Here is a 16,340-nt window from a genome sequence, read left to right as displayed (position 1 = left end):
TATCAGAAAGTAAACATCAGAAAATTCACAAAAGGCACATATTTATCAAGTAGGTCAGTACAGAGCACAAGCAGATCCCTACTGGCAATAACTTTTGATGCAGTTTTACTTTGATATTTGCCAATTAGAAGCAAGTAGAAACTTTAATATTACTAAATAGCACCTTTTCACAGTAGGCAATCTTTCTCAATGGCCACCTATTTTAATTCTACATCTTGATGCCATTCCGACATATTTCCATGGCCTTAACTGCCACAATGAGACCCCCTCAGATTGGAGGAACAACACCTCATATTCCATCTGGGTAGCCTCCAACCTGACAGCATGAACTTTGATTTCTCTCATTTCTGGTCATTTTTCCTCCCTTTCCCTTTTTCCATTCCCCTTTCCGGCTCCCCTCTTATCCCTTCTGTTTTTCTCACCTGCCCATCACCTCCTTCTGGTACTCTTTGTCCTTTTCTCCCATGACCCACTCTCCTTTCCTGTTGGATTGCTTCTTCAGCCCTCTACCTTTTCCACCCATCATATCCCAGCTTCTCATTCCACCCCTCCCCCCACTCACCTGCCTTCCATCTTCACCTGGTTTCACCTATCACTTGCCAACTTGTTCTCCTTCCCCTCCCTCAGCTTCTTATTCTGGCTTCTCCCCACTTCCTTTCCAGTGCTGATGAAGGGTCTTGGTCTAAAACGTCAATTGTTTGTTCTTCCACATAGATACTGCCTGACCTGCTGAGTTCCTCCAGCGATTGTGTGCTGCTCTGAATTTGCAGCATCTGCCGAATCTCGTGTTTAAAAGGGAACTAAAGGCCAGTCAGATCCCTAAGACTTGATAGCCCACATCCCAAGACCACAGCATACAGTAGCATTGTTGGATTTGTTAAACATGGGTTTCCATTCATAAAATCAATTTATTTTGAGGATATAATCAGCAGAATACACAAGAGAAACTTTTGAGGATTTTCAAATTGTATTTTATAAGGTTAAAGGTGCATTAAGTCCGGGGGGGGGGGGGGTAGCATTGTACCTGATAGTAGACTGTATCCTACAGCTTAATTAACTTGAGTTTAAATCCCAACATAGCAACTAAGGAATTTAACTCTAGCTAATTAACTATATCTGGAATTTAAGTAAAACATATCAATCTCAGTGAAGTTTGGGGAAAGAAAAACTGATGTTCTCATTTGTTTTGGCCTGCATACAATTCCATGCTCACTTACGTGATTAGTGTTTAACTGCCTACTCTGTTTGGTGCCAATTAGGGATTGACAAGAAAAGCTAACACTGTTGCTGATGTCCATGTACCTTTAATAAAATATTTTATATGAGTACTGTACTCACAGGATGAGGGTAATATTATCATAGATGAATAATTGAAGAACAGAAGAAATTGGATTAAATAAACCTTTTCCAGTTTGACAAACTGCTACTAGTGGGGTCCTGCAAGCATCACTGCTCAGCAGTCAGATATTCCACATTAATAACTTAGAAAGAAAGTGCAACCAGTTCAAGTTTGCAGGTAACACAATGTTAGGTAAGGAAGTGAACAGTGGGTGGGAAGCAAACAAAACTTGTGAAAAGACAGATTGGAATAATGTAGAAACAATGTTGGAGAATAGGCTTATTCCCTCTGGCAGGTAGAACAATATTCTGTTTTTAAATAAAGCCACGAGAACCTAGTAAATTTGGTATAGTTAGTTCATGAAATGCTAAATATGTGAATATTGCAGAAAACAGGCAAAAATGCAAGTGATACATTAGTCTTTACACTAATAAGCTTGGAATACAAAGAAGTTTTGTTGTTCCTCCATAGAATGATGGTCCAAACATACCTTGAGCCCCATGTGAAAGTCAAAGTCAAGTTTATTGCCATATGTTCAATTACCTTTAGGTACAGGTGCAATGAAAAACTTATTTCCAGCAGCCTCACAGACATGTAGCATCATATAAGCAGCATTCACAGAAATACATATATAACACAAAAATTATACACAATATTTACAAGAAAAAAACATTTAAAACAAAAAAAGTCAATTTTAGTGCCAGATGATCGAAATCGTCAGTGTTGCTAAAATGAATAGAGTTGTGTGTAATGTAATAGGCTGCATCCACTAACGTCTGCAGCTGTTTATATTTCCATGCATTTGAATTGCCATACCAAACATCACTGGCCTCCGAAGAAAGTAAAAATGCTAGCACACCTTTCAAATCATTGCATTGAGGTGCTGGAGCCAAGACAGCTGATCTAATGTTAATATCCAAGAGTTTAAAGCTGTTGATTCTCTCCATTACTGATTCCCCAATGTTGACCAGTGATTCACCCTCCTTCCCCTTCCTGAAATCAACAATCAGCTCTGCAACGTGCAGTTTGGTCTCCTGCACTCATGAACCAATACATTTGGTGCAGAACATCACGCGACTGATTTCTGAATCAAAGAACTGAAAAGTGAAGGCAGATCAAATAAAATGGCCTTTATTTACAGGAATTTAGGACACCGAGAACTAATTTCATTTAAGCATGCAGGATTCTGAAAGAGGCCAGTTGCTTATACATGAGCGTCAAGAACCAGGGACATCTCTTAAGAGTCAACCATAATTTGTTTATAGAGGGTTATCTTTGCAAATCACATCTGGAAACTGGACATGCTTGGTAGGATGCAAGAATGAAAGCAATTGATTATAGGGCACTAGGGGAATTTAGGGTTTTGGGCAGGAAATCCGATGAGATATAGGATTTACAACTGGTTTACTGAATGAAGCAGCAAACTGGAGATTTCTAGATGGGGTGATCTTAAACCTGTCCATCCTAAAACACTCAGCAAACTTTTCACTCCTTCAGGTCTGGTCTTAGTGACACCACCACTTGTTTGCCCATCAATGACAATCCTATCTTAAGCAATGCAAGGGTCTAACTTCAGGAATCCCCTTCCTAAACCTTCTCATTGTATTTTTGTTTCTCATCATAAACATTTTGTACTTCAGACACGGTCTTCTATAATGCTCATTTCGGGTCCCTCTTTGGATTGGAAAATGGCAACTGAAACACCTTTATTTAATTTGTTATTTCCATATTTATTTAAACAACTATCTTCAGAATTGAACATCCACTCTTATTTATATCGAATTGCCTCTCAGCTTTCTCTCCAAAATCACAGCATTTCTGAATCACCCTTGAACTTTTATACATCTTCTGTGAACCCTTCTCTAATGTCTGATTATTCCTACAAACGGGATGACCACAATTGAACATAATAATAGTTAAAGCCAGATAAATGTCTTATAAAGGTTTAGCGTGAATTTATTGCTTTTGTACTCAATGCCTCTACTTACAAGGCTGAGAATGTGACTACTTTATTAATCATTTTCTCAATCTGCTGTGGCAAACGATTTGTTTCTCACAAATCCTTTAGTTTTTTCCCTTTCAGATCGATTCTGCATTGCCTTTCCTCATTTTTGCTTCCAAAATCCACTACTTTATTTTTCTACATTAAAATTCAAGTGCTGTGCCTCTTCCACCATCATGTTTTATACCCTCCAATCTGTCACATGCTTTTTGCAGTCCACAATACTGTTTAGTCTTTTGCAAAGTGAGAGTCACTACTGAAAAAACATGAGTGATGAAATGTGGAATCGTTTTCCTTGGAAGGAAAGACAGATCTGAGAATTTCCTTATTATTAAAAATCAAAGAACTATGTAGGAACAGAAATATATGAGTCCATGCAGAGAAATCACAGAAGGCATGAACGTCAAGAGTAGTTTTTATGACTAATTTATTACAGCCCAGAGAAACAGAATGGACTTCCTGCTCCTTTAAACTGCTTTCCACATTGCCCATAACAAAACACTAAACACATCACATACATAAACTACACAAATCCAATGAATGCAGGCAATTAAAGGTTCTGCAGAAAAGTATTAATTGTACATTGAAATGAATTGCATTGAGCTAAAAAGGAGTTTCAGTAAGCAGGATGACAGTATATTATAATTGTACAGAACTCTGGTTAGACTGAGTTTAGATTATTACATTGTTAGGGCACAAGAATCAAAGAATATACAGATAACATATTTAATATTCACTTATGGCCTAAAAGGATTCATTTATGAAAATAGATCACTCTAGCTCAAGTATCCTATATAGAATCATAGCAATTATTTAAGCAAGGAGAATCATTTGACCTATTGAGCCCACAACAGTTCTGCAATTTTAATCCAATTACTTACTCCCCACAATCTTCTTTTCTCCTACAAATATCTACCCAATAATGCCCTTTTCAGAGCTTCAATCAAATCTGGTTCACCACACTTTCAGACAGCTGTTCCACTTTCAGAAAGTTTATCATGACTGTCACCTTAAATTGATATTCTCTAGTTCTTGATCTTTCTAGCAATGGAAACAACTAACCTTAACTCAATTTAGATCTCTGATAATCTTCACCTATTTTAATCACATCACATCTCAATCTTCTCTGGTTCAAGAAAATGACTTATAGTTTTTGTACCAAATACAGAATATTAAGTGATGATCAAATAGAGATGTTAAGGTAGCTGATGGGGAAGAATCCTGAACACAAAGGCCTAACTTTCAGACTTGGACAATTCAAAGGTGATGTTATTTATGAAAACAAGGGAAATTTTAATTTCTCCTATAATCAGTTTGAGCCCGAAAATCCACTGAATATAACAAAACTTGGATATATTCTTGTTGGTTAGCTATGAAGCAACAGAACTTTAATACATTCAAGAAGGCCAAAATTAACTACTCCCATTCAGATCAACTGCATTACAGATTGTCAAAAATATTATTGTGGACTGCATAAATTGTGTCAAGTGTATAGATTTTAGATACATAGATAACAAAATTCCACAGAAAGGTACAAATTGTGTATGGAAACATTCTGCATTCACTTACAGTAAACAAGAAATTCAATTTCCAAAATGTTTAGTATAGTTGTAACATATTCACAAGTCCTACTCCAGAGAGTAGAATACAAAATTCCATGTGGGCACTCCAGAACACAGTAAGTACTATTAGAGATGCTATCTGTTGTTAAACTGAAGCCATCGCTGCATTCCTGGGATGCAAAAGTTTCCAACATGGTTTTAAAGAGCAGTGAAGATATTATCCCTCTGACTTGGCCTACATTTGTTCCTTAAACATCCTAGAAGGTTGGATGGTTATTGTCACATTTCTGGCTGTAGCAAATTGTTTCTGACTGCCACATTTACCATTATTGCATATTAGAAAGTATTTCTTTAGCTGTGAAGCAATAGGAACATTGTGAAAGCTTCCATATAAATTCAGGAGTATAGTCACTACCACATAATTCTATGCCACGCACCACAAACAGCAGAGGCATTTATAGATTTTTGATCTGAGTGGAGTCAGATCTTTTATTCCTTATGCACACTCTCCATTAAGCCAAAAGAAATCTGATAAGCTCCCAGTAATGACAAGACACAATATAAACACACCCCTAAGAGTCAGTGACTTTGCAAGCACAACAAGTATAAAAAAAATAACATCTTACAGTTACCTTAGTGTTATGTATTAAAGCCAATGCTGAAAGATCAATTGGAACTTGACACAAGGTTATAGTTAACAAAAGTTTAACTTGTTCAAATCAAAATGGCAAAAAATATGCATTGTGAATGGAATACATTAAATTTAGTTCAGTGTCAGAGATCTGGTGTACATGGCTTTCCAGCTATGGAAAAAAGATCTATGAACTTCACAATGTCTTTAAAAAGTGCTCTCAGTAATGTAAACACATAAAAGAATAATTCAGAGTATGTGTTTATCCAAGTTCATACGCAATTCAACCTTGGGCTAAGACAAACCCTCAAATTTTAGCAGTGCCAAATGTTTTATTCATATAAGCAGTCATAAAATTATTTAAGTTTTCAACAAAAAATGATAAGCCGAAAGCAAGATAGGGATTTCCTTCAGAAAACACACTTGTTCACCTATTGCAAGTAAAAAATAATTATGAAACACCATCACATTAGAAAAAGACAAAAGGAAAATTGCACATCAATACCAAGGCTTGTTTGTATAAACATTTGACAGCTTTATGTTAAATCCAACATCAACTGTTCTCTCTCATTCACTTGTAGTTACAAATGGTTTTGTTCAAGATTCTGAAGTACCCTCTTCTGCATTGCTGGTATGAATTAATAGATCAAAGCAGCTTTTATGTACACATATCAGCCCTTGAAAAATATAGCAGCAGTTTAAATACCTTAAGGTGCATATTGTAGGACAAGAGATCACAGTGAGCAATTATATGTCAACAAAATTTTCATTCTACAATCTGCCAGCTTTCAAAATATTCCTTGCATAGATTTTTCCAGGGCTGATCATGCATCATTATTTCAGATTATACAATTTATCGGTATATAGAATAATTTTTACTAGATTTGAAACTGAGCTGGCTGTTGGGAAAGAAATTGTGCGACTTATTTTTGCTGCATAAATCCAAATGATAACCACTCTTACAATCATTACAGGAGACCTTAGAACAGTTCATACAAGTGAATTTTGCACCAGGTTTGTCACAAAATCCACAGCGCAATATATTGGTACTCTTGGAACTGGGTAAGTGCTCTTGATACGGTGATGTGGTACCATGTGCACATTTCTCTTTCAGTGTAGAAGTTGCAGACAGGTCAGTTTGAAAAGATGAAGAACGTGCTAAGATACTCACTGTTTTTGGATATTCGTGTCTACAAGGGCACTGGTTACAAAGAACATTGTCACATTTTTGGCAACTTGAGGTTCCACTAGATATTCCACACATTTGGCACTTCAATGCAACTGTGCTTGCTATACTTTCTTTGGTAGTACGTGGAGTTTCATGGTACAGAGCTCTTGCTTCGTTACTTTTTATCAACCTTGTACTGTGACTGTTTGCTGGTTCTGTCCATCTTTGTGGTAAAGTGCTTCTGGGATCTTCAGCTGTGTAAAGATCCAAATCATCAAATGTATGGTAAGGAGTGTTAAAATTGGGTTCTGCTCTCCAGCTACCATTGGGAGATTGCAAGTATTCCTCTGAGCCTCCACGAGGGGAACTTGACATAGCAAGAAGTGATGGAGTAGGACGAAAAATTTCATCAGTTATGTCATCAGAAGAGTCATAAGCTGCTTCCTTTTTACGATGTGCAGGTGTCAAATGAATTTTATTTAACTGCTTTTCCAAAGAAGTTTCATCATTATCGACAGGTGAAGCTTTGTACATCAAGTGTTTTCCGAAATTGTTTGTTAATCGTTCATTGTCTGATCGGCGGAAATCCATTTGAACCATTGATGTATGCAAGCCTTCCATTGACCTTCGTTGTCTTTTCATGGCGTCTATGCAACCTTTCACATCATCTGTGCTGTTCTTACGTTCTTGCACTACATTAAGCTCTGAATAACCCCTCATTTTAATTTGTGAATAAATTTCAAGTAAATTCTCACACTCAATTCCAGCCAAGAAAAGTTCAAAAGAAATGAATTTCACATGATTAGTGTTTACTTTGCTTTTCAGTTCATACATTTCCTTTTCATAGTCATATCCTATGAAATATAGGATATTAAATACATCATCTTCACACATTGCAGATTTGATATAGTAGACAAAATGCCCTGTAAAAGTCTACAACAGAAAGAAAAGTAAATGAATGGTATTCTTAATCACATTACAATTGTTAACTTTACCTACAATCTACATACTGTCAATTTCCTGTAGCTGTACTAAGTTGGGAAGGCAAATTGATAAAACAGGCATTAACCAGGAACGTTTCAAACTTGAATTCAACTATGAATGTGAAAAATTGGTAAGTTATTAACAATTTACAGTGCTTTGAAAAAGTATTCAGCCCCCACAACTAGCTTCCCATATTACTAAACATGAGGAAATCTGCAGATGCTGGAAATTCAAGCAACACACACAAAATGCTGGTGGAACACAGCAGGTCAGGCAGCATCTATAAGGAGAAGCACTGTGGACGTTTCAGGCCGAGACTAGTCCTGACGAAGGGTCTTGGCCCGAAATGTCAACAGTGTTTCTTTCTCCTTATAGATGCTGCCTGACCTGCTGTGTTCCACCAGCATTTTGTGTGTGTTGCTTCCCATATTACCTCCTCATTTTCTAACTTTAAAATATATTGAAGTAGGATTTTTAGGCTAATCTACAAAACATTGCGTATGATGTCAAATCAAATGAAAAATTCCAAAGCCTGTCAACAAGTCACTAAAAATCAGAAACCCAAATTGTGAGGCTGAAATAGTATTTTCATCCCCCTTGTAATTACCACACTAACTTCCTCAATAGCAATTTATTACCTGACTAACTCACCTAGGTGGGGGGGGGGAAAGAGGAGAGGAGAGAGGAATTTGCTGGTGTAAAAAATTGGATCATCTGTTTTCAATGAATTCGTAAGAACAAATAACCACTCTCTGAGGACAAACAGTATGATAGATTTTCAACAGAACAAACCAAAATGAAGTCAAAAGAGCATTCAAGTCAAGTCAGGGAAATGATAATAGCGAAACACAAATCTGGGGAAAGGTACAAGACCATCTCAAAGGCACTGTACATACCACAGAACTCAGTGCAATCCATCATGATAAAGTGGGAAAATATGAAACCAGTCTGCCTAAATCAGACTACCCCTCTAAACATAGTAGCTGGAGAAGAATGGCACTTCTGAGAGACAACTGTGACGCCAGTCACTGAGTGAGCTGCAAGATGCAGCTGGAGATGAAGCTCATAGCTCCAGAATCTCTAAAGCATTGCAGAAAAAGAATATTTATGGAAGAATGGCAAGGAGGAAGCTTGGCTTTAAAAAAAAGCATATCCATGCCTATAGACTTCTCAAAGCATCATTTAGAAGATGCTGTAAAGATGTGGAAGAAGGTCTTATGGTTGGAAGAGACAAAAGTGAAACTTTCTGGCCTCAAAACTAAGCAGAATGTATAACATAAATCTAATACTGTGTGTCAGCCAGGTAACGTCATCCCTACTGTAAAATATTGTGGAGGTAGCGTCATGCTATAGGGATGCTTTTCAGTAGCAAGGACTATGAATCTAGTCAAGACTGATGGGAAGATGAATGCTGCTAAATAGAGAGAGATTCCAAACCTCTGACACAAAGCTTAAACTGGAGAGGAAATTCATCTTTCAGCAGGATGACTCAAAGCACACTGCCAGAGCAACTATGAAGTGTTTTCAAATTAAGAAAATTATGTCCTTGAGTGACCAAATCAGAACCCTGACCTTAAGCTAATCGAACATATCTGTCAAGACTTCAAGATTGCTGCCCACTGCCACTCCCCAACTAACCTGGCAAAGTTAAGAGCAATTTTGCAAGGAAGAATGGGCATATCTTGTTCCATCACATTGTGCAAAGCTAATAGAGATCAATTCAAAAAGACTACTGGCTGTAATAGATATGAGAGGTGGATCAACTAAATATTGAGCAGAGAAGAATGAATACTTCTGAACTGCTGACATTTCAGTTCTTGTATTTTTTGTTTTTTATGCTTTACAATTTTCCGTTTTTTGGGCTGTATTATGAAAAAGGAGCATGTGACTCACGAATAAAAGTGCTTAGATAAATTTATCAGAAGTCTGTGGTTTTAATACCCATTTATGTGAACAAAGGGTTAGGAGCTGTATACTTTTTCAAAGCACTGTATGTTCCATAAAAACAAAGCAGGAAATGCCTTTTCTACATTTAGGACATCTTGTTGCCAAAGTATAAATATACAGATCAAACATTTGCTCTAAAATGATAACAGTCCATGCTGAGTTTGCACATTTTTTATGTCTGCCTAGGTTTCACCCGACTGCTCCATTTTCTCCCACATACCAAAGATTTAATGATTGGTATGTTGAGTAGTTACTGAACATTGGCCCTAATATAGGTGCATTGCAGAGAATCAGGAGAGTTGACAAAGATGCAAGAGGAAAAATGGGTTTAGTATAAATGGATGTGTAATGATTAGTGTGAATGAGGTCAGCTGAAGGGCTTGTTTTCAATCTTGTACAGTTACCGAGGGAATTAAATAATTTAAACTCATTTTAAACTCAGAACTTAATCCCACTATCCCTGTAACTCACAGGCCCCTTAGCTCCTTTTATAGTCTATGAGTTGACAATTGCTGTTTCCTTAGTCTTTTCTTTGTTCTCTCTGCTCCTCTTTCTTCTGTTTTCTATTTTTGTAACACTTAATAAGCAACAATTTTTATGCCTAATTCTTCACTTCCAAAGTACCTTCAGATCACAAAAGTATCAGGTCTAACACAGTGAAAGCAGGTGAATTTATTAAACTGCCACGCAACAGCTCAAAAAGGTGCATTTAAAGTGTGTTGGTGTTTAAAAAGTCCAGAAAATTTGCCAGTCCTGCTCAACAATATCAAATATCTAAAGGGTATTTGCTATAGTTTTGCTATAATACAGCCAATTTGATTTATTCCATTAATGCATTTTTTTAAATATGTACAGTGCAAGCAGAGCATTTTGTAATGCTGTGAGTATACAGAGAGAAAGCCATTAAAGGGCATAATAGTGAATAAGAGAATATTAAATTTGAGTAAGCTTGTAATTAGGATGTTACAAATACAGCTTCATACAAAATAAACTGATATTCTACAACATCATTTTGGAGAACAGTGCAATAGTTCACCCAAAAAGGACAGAATACTTGAATGAGAAAGAGCTGAAGAAAGGGTTAAGCCAAACTTACAGAAATAAGGAATGAGTTTCTGACATTTATCAGTGAAGATTAACCAATTTATCATGGTCAGGTAGGATGATATGACTGCAAACAATGATTCCCAGTGAAACTAAAGGGCAAATTAGTGGCAATAGTTGTTGTAGTGCAGATAAACCTCTACATATTGGTACCAACGACACAGGTAGGAAAAGGGAGGAGGTCCTGAAAACAGACTACAGGGAGTTAGGAAGGAAGTTGAGGAGCACACCTCAAAGGTAATAATCTCAGGAGTACTGCCTGTGCCACGTGACAGTGAGTATAGGAATAGAGTGAGGTGGAGGATAATTGCATGGCTGAGGGATTGGAGTAGGGGGCAGGGATTCAAATTTCTGGATCATTGCGACCTTTTTTGGGGCAAGAGCGACGTGTACAAAAAGGACGGGTTGCACTTGAATCCAAGGGGACCAATATTCTGGCAGGGAGGTTTGCTAAGGCTATTGGGAAGAGTTTAAACTAGAATGGCTGGAGGGTGAAGAGATGGAGGAAGGGGTGGTTGGCTCACAAATCCAGAAAGCTTGGAGACAATGCAAGAGGGAGGATAGGCAGGTGATAGAAAAGAGATACGCTCAGACCAATGGTTTGAGAAGTGTCTATTTTAATGCAAGAAACATCATGAATAAAGCAGATGAGCTTAGAGCATGGATCAGTACTTGAAGCTAATATGTTGTGGCCATTACAGAGATTTGGATGGCTCAGGGGAAGGAATAGTTACTTAAAAGAGTGCCAGGCTTTAGATGTTTCCGAAAGGACAGGGAGGGAAACAAAAGAGGTGGGGGTGTGGCACTGCTAATCAGAGATAGTGTCATGGCTGCAGAAAAGAAGGAAGTCAAGGAGGGATTGTCTGAGTTTCGGTGGATAGAAGTTAGAAACAAGAAGGGACAACAAAGAGGTAATGGAGCAGCTATTGGATTGCTTTGAGTCGTTTAAGGACTCATTTGTGGATTTGAATGAATACACCATGATTGTCACAGACTGTAATAGTTGTAGATGACTGTGTCCCCATAAAATCTTTCAGAGTCTTCCTCAACCAGTAGCCCTGGATGAACCATGAGATCCACAATCTGCTAATGGCCAGATCAGAGAATTTCAAGTCTGGTGACCAAGAAAGTTACAAAAGGTCTAAGTACTTGGACAACTTGGAAGTAGATACAGAGGAGATGTCAGGGGTAAGTTGTTGCTTTTTTCTTTCCTTCCCTTTTTAGAAACGCAAAGAGTGCTGAATGTGTGGAATAGGCTGCCAGCGACGGGGGTAGACGCAGTACGAAAGGGTCTTTTAAGGGACTCCTGGATAGGTACATGGAGCTTAAAAAATAGAGGGCTATGGGTAACCATAGGTAATTTTTAAATTAAGTACATGTTCGGCACAGCATTGTGAGCCGCAGAGTATTGTGCTGTAGGTTTTCTACGTTTCCATAAAAAATTTTTGTACTGTTTAACTGGACGATTATACAGATGTTAAACATACAAATTCACAGCACATAAACAGTGATGGGGTGTTGAAATTCTGCCATTTGTACATATACAAATCCTTGCCCTATGTGTTTCCAGTTATGTTAACAAAGGGATATAGCAACAAAAGAGGGATAGATCACTGGGAAATATAGAATATAAAAAGAAAATCACTGGGATGGAAGACATGATTAAATAGGTCATATGAAGTGAAATTAAAGGAAGGCAGTTTTACCAAAATGGACAACGGAAAAAAGCATTAGAGGAAACTAGTACATTCAACTGTGTCAAAGGGCTTCAGCGAAGTAAGAAGAATGCTCTATGCACATAAAGTTGCCTTTCATGATTGAAGTGCATAATTCTAATCCTTTAAAGAATGATCAGAATATCCAGGGGTTTCAAACTTGAATAAAAAGCAACAGTTTGTAGCGAACAGGAATGACAATAGGTTTTTCTGTGAAGACGGGATACCTCAGGAATGAAAGAATTGTTTCACATTTTAGAAATACATTTTCTTAATTTATTCATGATAGCCTGGTGGTTAGCGTGTCATTTTACAGTGCCAGCGATCACCAATACTTAATTCCCGCGACTGCCTGTAAGGAGTTTGTACATTTTTCCTGTGATCACATGGATTTCCTCAGGGTGCAACTGTTTCCTCACATATTCCAAAGATGGTCAGGGTCAGTGAGTTGTGAACATGCTACGTTGACATCAGAAGTATGGCAATACTTACAGACTGCCCAGCACTGTTTTTCTTTGTGTACATGTGACATAAAGCTAATCTTTAGATTTAGACATCACTGTATTCTCAATTGCCCGAGGAAGCCAGATCAAGACAACAATTTGAGTCAGGCACACTGCTATAGGTTGGAGTTATAAGCCGACCATTATCATTATTATTGTTGTTGATGACAATTGCCTTCTCTGATAAATAGAAACATAGAAAACCTACAACACAATACAGACCCTTGGTAACTAAATGTTTTTGTACAATTCTATAGCTTAATAGCTTTTTATTCAAGTTTTTATTACTGTAATTTAAAACCCAAAATAGCCATGGTGGCATTTGAATTTTTAATGTAATTTGCAATTACAGAATTTATCCTATAATTAATCTGTCAAAACTATTTTGTTGCATTAAGTTTAATACTGTACCTTTATAGTTTTAAATTCCTTTTTCCAAGGGTAAAGAAAGAGGTTGATGCAGAAGGTTTCCAGAACTCCAAAGGCGGTAAGAAGTGCATTTAAGCTTGATGTTTTGACCACCTTCAAGGAATTCTCCACAATATCATAAAATCTGAATAACTTAAACCTTTCTGATGGTTCTTGGCGATATAAGTCAAGTAAGGATGTAGCCATCTTCTTAAGGCTTGCATCCTCTACGAGATCATTTTCACTTAATTTCAATTCACAAATCTGTATGTATTTCCGAAACAGTGAGTCTCTGATTTTACTTGGATCCATTAGGAGCCGCTTGTGTGGTCTGACGTTTCCTACAACTCATCCATGACTCAAGTTGTTTTCAGGCAAGGAGTGGATTCAATGTTATAATTCAAATACCTGGTATACTGATAGATCTACCTGCAACATGAAAGGATAATGAATTAAAAAATACACTGCATTCTATCATTCCAGATCAACAAATTTAAACAGAAACTGGTAAATAAAACAGTTAATTGCACTTTATAATGCAGACATAGGAGCAGAATTAGGTCATCTGGCCCATGGATTCTGCTCCACCATTTTATCATGGCTGATCCATTTTCCCTCTGGTACTTTCTCCCCATATCCCTTCATGGACTGACCGATCAAGATCATGACAGGAAATATCAACAAAAAAATGAATTCTGCAGTTAAACTGCAATGCAGTTTTCTTTTGTTCAAATTTCAAATTGAGATGCAATATGCTTTTGTTCCTGGGGTCCAAATGTTGTAATTAAGGAATAAGCACTTTAAAGAATCATCTATTAATATTTTTAATGATAAACTGTGTTGGCGCATGGCCTAGTGGGCAAGGCACTTAACAACACACTGCTCTGCGGTGCCAAGCTGCATGGGTCCTAGTGCCCTTCCTTTGGACAACATCGGTGGCGTGGAGAGGGGAAGGCCCTTGGACAACTTGGGCAACTGCCGGTCTCCCATACAACCCTGCCCAGGCCTGCACCCTGGAAACTCCAGGCGCAGATCCATGGTCTCTTGAGACCGACGGATGCCACCACCAAACTGTGCCACACTTGACAGTAAAATAAGAATTGAGCTAGGAGTCATAAGCACTATTGAAACATTTCTTAGATTCTAATACATATCCAATCTGTTTGTATAACCAGTTATGAACTATGTAATTCTTAAGGTTTCATTTACTACCCTGAAAGAAGGTAGACTTTGGATCATTTACTGTTATTTCCCCATCCATAAAGTAAACATGAATTTTTAAAGACCTTAATAGTTCATATATCTTCCAAACACACAACTGAAATAAAACAGTATTGAAGAGTTGTACAGAAGATGAATATTTTATATCAATTACAATCTCTTTAAATAGGAAGTATCACGCAGGTTTATCATCCTTCAAAACTCAAGGGGTGTTGTCAAAAACTAAACTAATTGGTTTTTGGTATCTACAAGTCCTTAGGTTGCATGTATTAAGCCACGACCCTAGGAAAGAGTTTGGACGTAATCGAAAAGAAACGGGTCATCATAGATAGAGCACTACCATGTTAAACATACAAATGTATTCTAGCAGCACACACTAAATGATGGAGGAACTCAGCAGGCCAGACAGCATCTATGGAAAAGAATACAGTCGACGTTTCAGACTAATACCTTTCATCAGGACTGGAGAAAAAAAAGAGTAAGAAGGTGGTGGGTGGGGAGGTTGTGCTTGGAAATGTATTCTAGATCATCTAAATATTCCCAACAGCAAAAATAAGTTTAAAATTGATTCTGAATGCTGTTGTACTGTAGCATACAAGTCTACCCTTCCTGTTGATACTGTTCACCAAAACTGGATTCCTGGAACGGCGGCTTTTTATTTCAACAGGTTAAATCCGAGCTGTTCTAATATCATGTTCGTCAAACAGTAGGACTCGCTCCCTCGACATGGATTAAATGTCCCTATCTATTTACAGTCCCCAAGATTAACATGATTTCATATTGAACGACTATATTATTTTTCGGCATCACATTACAGTCTACAATATTTTTATCTAGACTTCCTGATTGCTTAGTTAAGTTGGTTGGCGGTTTTTAAGTTTAAGACACCAATTAGCCAGTAGAAATTCTCTTGACCACAAGCAGAAATATAAGAGCAGCTACTGGAAGGCAAGAACCTCACGCAGAGTCACAACAGGCCCACTGCCATTTGAATCACTGAAAGCTGTCCTCTAACGTGACGGCGCCATCTTTGCCTCAGCCATCATCACTTACTCCTCAGTTTGATTCATTCCTGCCTTACGCGTAACAATCGGCTCTTTTCTTCCGCCGCAGTGAGATTGCGTGTGTGATACCGATGCCGGTAACACACGGTACAGGCTCACTGACCACTCACAGCCATTCGATTACCAACCGCTAGCAACAACACAGCGGACAAGTACCTGCACACCTCCAATTGGTTGGAAAGCATTTCCGGCTCCGCGTGCTCGGGAGGAAACGCGCAATGCGCCTGCGCACCGGGAGACCGACACGCACACCCCCCTCCCGAATTTATGTGGACTGTTCAGCGCGCCTGCGTGAGAGGTGACCGTCTGAATTGTCTACCCGCACATGCGCACATCGTTTGCAAGGAATTCATTAAAGTGATACGTATGGTCGACGTTAAGTTGATAACTTGTATCTTAACGTGGTTTGATGAAGACCCCAATATATTATTTTTACTGTAGAATCAGCCACTCCATTTGTACGCAACAATGAAGATGTTTCCGTCACCATGACATAGAACAGTGCAGCGCAGGATTAGTAATTAGTAAACTAGTAGCTAACTAATCTCTTCCGCCTACCCAATGTCCATATCATTACATTTTCCTCACAGTCATGTGTCTATCTAAACGTCTCTTAAAACTCTTCAATGTTTCTGCATCTACCACAATCCCAGGCAGCGTGTTCCATGCTCTGTGTAAAAAATCTCACCCCT

General features: G+C 38.0%; 1 protein-coding gene across 2 annotated transcripts; it reads right to left on the bottom strand.

Moving 5' to 3' along the window:
• Positions 1-1,842: 1,842 nt before the first annotated feature.
• LOC140736012 (spermatogenesis-associated protein 2-like) lies at positions 1,843-15,875 on the bottom strand. 2 transcript variants are annotated; one of them, XM_073061688.1, is made up of 3 exons: positions 15,805-15,875; positions 13,367-13,792; positions 1,843-7,635 (listed from the first exon to the last, which is right to left on the bottom strand). In XM_073061688.1, the coding sequence occupies exons 2-3, from the start codon at positions 13,673-13,675 to the stop codon at positions 6,388-6,390; spliced, it is 1,557 nt and encodes a 518-aa protein (XP_072917789.1). In that variant the 5' UTR covers positions 13,676-13,792; positions 15,805-15,875; the 3' UTR covers positions 1,843-6,387. The 2 variants fall into 2 exon arrangements, with proteins under 2 accessions (XP_072917789.1, XP_072917788.1); XM_073061687.1 differs by lacking the exon at positions 15,805-15,875 and adding an exon at positions 15,638-15,798.
• Positions 15,876-16,340: the final 465 nt, after the last annotated feature.

The sequence above is a fragment of the Hemitrygon akajei genome, chromosome 11, assembly GCF_048418815.1.
Source record: "Hemitrygon akajei chromosome 11, sHemAka1.3, whole genome shotgun sequence".
Lineage (NCBI taxonomy): Eukaryota > Metazoa > Chordata > Chondrichthyes > Myliobatiformes > Dasyatidae > Hemitrygon > Hemitrygon akajei.
The sequence above is the reverse complement of the archived record's forward strand: the minus strand, read 5'-3'. Positions and strand labels throughout refer to the sequence as shown.

Excerpts from the sequence above, each read along its gene's own strand:
- LOC140736012 (XM_073061688.1), bottom strand. The coding sequence starts at position 13,675 with ATGGATCCAAGTAAAATCAGAGACTCACTGTTTCGGAAATACATACAG. Across the intron at positions 7,636-13,366 it reads AGGAATTTAAAACTATAAAG|ACTTTTACAGGGCATTTTGT; the intron begins GTACAGTATTAA and ends TTTCTGTTGTAG.